The 2,340-nt window shown below is 65.9% G+C and overlaps 1 protein-coding gene across 1 annotated transcript in view; it reads right to left on the reverse strand.

Moving 5' to 3' along the window:
- Positions 1-2,340, reverse strand: part of PAK4 (p21 (RAC1) activated kinase 4) — a 15,755-nt gene that overhangs the window by 3,821 nt on the left and 9,594 nt on the right. Inside the window, exons 8-10 of the mRNA XM_041411867.1 lie at positions 2,073-2,340; positions 1,144-1,277; positions 756-1,068 (exon numbers count right to left, since the gene is read on the reverse strand). Coding sequence (XP_041267801.1) covers positions 756-1,068; positions 1,144-1,277; positions 2,073-2,340 — 715 coding nt within the window. The remainder of the gene's footprint in view (positions 1-755; positions 1,069-1,143; positions 1,278-2,072) is intronic.

Below are 2,340 nucleotides of genomic sequence, written 5' to 3' on the forward strand. Positions count from 1 at the left end.
GGTGTTACAGGGGGGGACAGGCACACCAGAAATGAGGAGGGGGTTAGGGGGGAGCCCCTCAAACCCACTCCGTGTCCCCCCTCCCATATATACAGCATCCAGAATGGGGGGGTCCGGAAGGGAGGCCACTTGGAGCCCCTCAAACATACCCTGGGAACCCCAAACCCACCCTGTTCTCCCTAAACCCACGCTGGGCACCCTCAAACCCATGCTGGGCACCCCTAAACCCATTCCAAACCCACCCTGGGCACCCCTAAACCCACGCTGGGCACCCCTAAACCCATTCCAAACCCACCCTGGGCACCCTCAAACCCACGCTGGGCACCCCTAAACCCATTCCAAACCCACCCTGGGCACCCCTAAACCCACGCTGGGCACCCCTAAACCCATTCCAAACCCACCCTGGGCACCCCTAAACCCACGCTGGGCACCCCTAAACCCATTCCAAACCCACCATGGGCACCCTCAAACCCACACTGGGCACCCCTAAACCCATTCCAAACCCACCCTGGGCACCCTCAAACCCACGCTGGGCACCCCTAAACCCATTCCAAACCCACCCTGGGCACCCCTAAACCCACCCTGGGCACCCTCAAACCCATCCCAAACTCCCCACAAGACACCTCAAGCCGGCAGAGAAGGCAGGAGATGAACTCGAGGGCCCACACACCCACCCCAAACCCCCTGAAACCCACCCTAAACACCCCCCAATGAAGCCCAGGACCCCCTAAACTCCCCCAAGCCCCCTGACCCACCTCTGGGCCGTAGGGCAGGCGGGAGATGAGCTCGGGGGCCATCCAGTACGGAGTCCCCACCAGGGACTTGCGCCGCGGCACGTCCTTGTTCACTTGGGCGCAGAAGCCGAAATCCGAGAGTTTCACCTGCCAGCGGGGCCGGGGCCGCTCAGGGCGGGACCCCAAAGGGTCGGGGGGGAGGCCTACCCGCCCGTCATGCGTGAGGAGGATGGAGTCGCTCTTGATGTCGCGGTGGATGACGCCCTGGGCGTGGAGCACGGCGAGCGCCCGCAGCACCGAGCGGCACACGGCCGCGATCTGCTCCTCGGACATCCTGGGGACGGCGCTCTGTCACCGCCCTGCCACCGCCCCGCCGCCGCCCCCTGCCACCTCTGCTGCCCCCAGTCACCTGGTGTGGGTGACGATGTCCGTCAGAGCGCCGCCCTCCAGGAACTCCATCACCACCCAGAGCTCGTCGCCCACCAGGTAACTGTTGTACATCTCCACCACGTTCTCGTGCTGGTGGTCCCGCATGATCACCACCTGGGGAGGGGGGGGACACGGGGGTCAGAGCCTGGGACTGTCCTCGGGGGTCCCCAGGGCATCAGGAGGTCCCTAGTGGGTCACCAAGAGGTCTTTGAGGGGCTTTGAGGAGGCCGTGAGGGATCCAAGGGGTTCCTGAGGGACTCTGAAGCTCCCTCCCCGAGGGTCCCCAAGGCCCTCAAGGGGTCCCCAAGGCCCCCAAAGGGTCCCCAGGGCTCTCAAGGCGTCCCCAAGGGCTACCCAGGGCTCTCAAGGGGTCCCCAAGGTCCCCAAAGGGTCCCCAGGGCTCTCAAGGGTTCCCCAAGGCTCTCAAGCGATCCCCAAGGCCCTCAAGGGCTTCCCAAAGCTCTCAAGGTGTCCCCAAGGCCCCTGAGAGCTCCCCAGGGCTCTCAAGGGTTCCCCAAGGGTCCCAAAGGGTCCCCAAGGCTCTCAAGGGTTCCCCAAGGCGATCCCCAAGGCCCTCAAGGGCTTCCCAAAGCTCTCAAGGTGTCCCCAAGGCCCCTGAGAGCTCCCCAGGGCTCTCAAGGGTTCCCCAAGGCTCTCAAGGGATCCCCAAGGCCCTCAAGGGGTTCCCAAAGCTCTCAAGGTGTCCCCAAGGCCCCTGAGAGCTCCCCAGGGCTCTCAAGGGATTCCCAAGGCTCTCAAGGTGTCCCCAAGGCTCTCAAGGCATTCCCAAGGTTCTCAAGGGGTCCCCAAGGCCCCCAAAGGATCCCCAAAGGGTCCCCAAAGGGTCCCCAGGGCTCTCAAGGGGTCCCCAGTCCCCCAAGGGCTCCCCAGGGCTGCCCCTGCCCTCACCTCGTTGAAGAGCAGCTCCCGCCGCTGCTGCTTGCGCAGGTCCATCTTTTTGACGGCCACGAGCTTGCCGGAGCCGCGCACGGTGGCGATGCACACCACGCCCGTGGAGCCCTCGCCGATCTTGATGAAGTTGTCCAGGTAGGCGCGGGGGTCGCCGGGGTCCACCACCATCTGCAGCGCCGCCCGGAACTGCTCGTGGGACACGCGCTGGGGTCCCCCCGCCGGGGCGGGCGCGGGGCCGGGGGGACGCGGGGCCGGGGGCTCCGGG

The sequence above is a fragment of the Onychostruthus taczanowskii genome, unplaced genomic scaffold, assembly GCF_017590055.1.
Source record: "Onychostruthus taczanowskii isolate IOZ18803 unplaced genomic scaffold, ASM1759005v1 scaffold376, whole genome shotgun sequence".
NCBI classification, from domain to species: Eukaryota; Metazoa; Chordata; class Aves; order Passeriformes; family Passeridae; genus Onychostruthus; species Onychostruthus taczanowskii.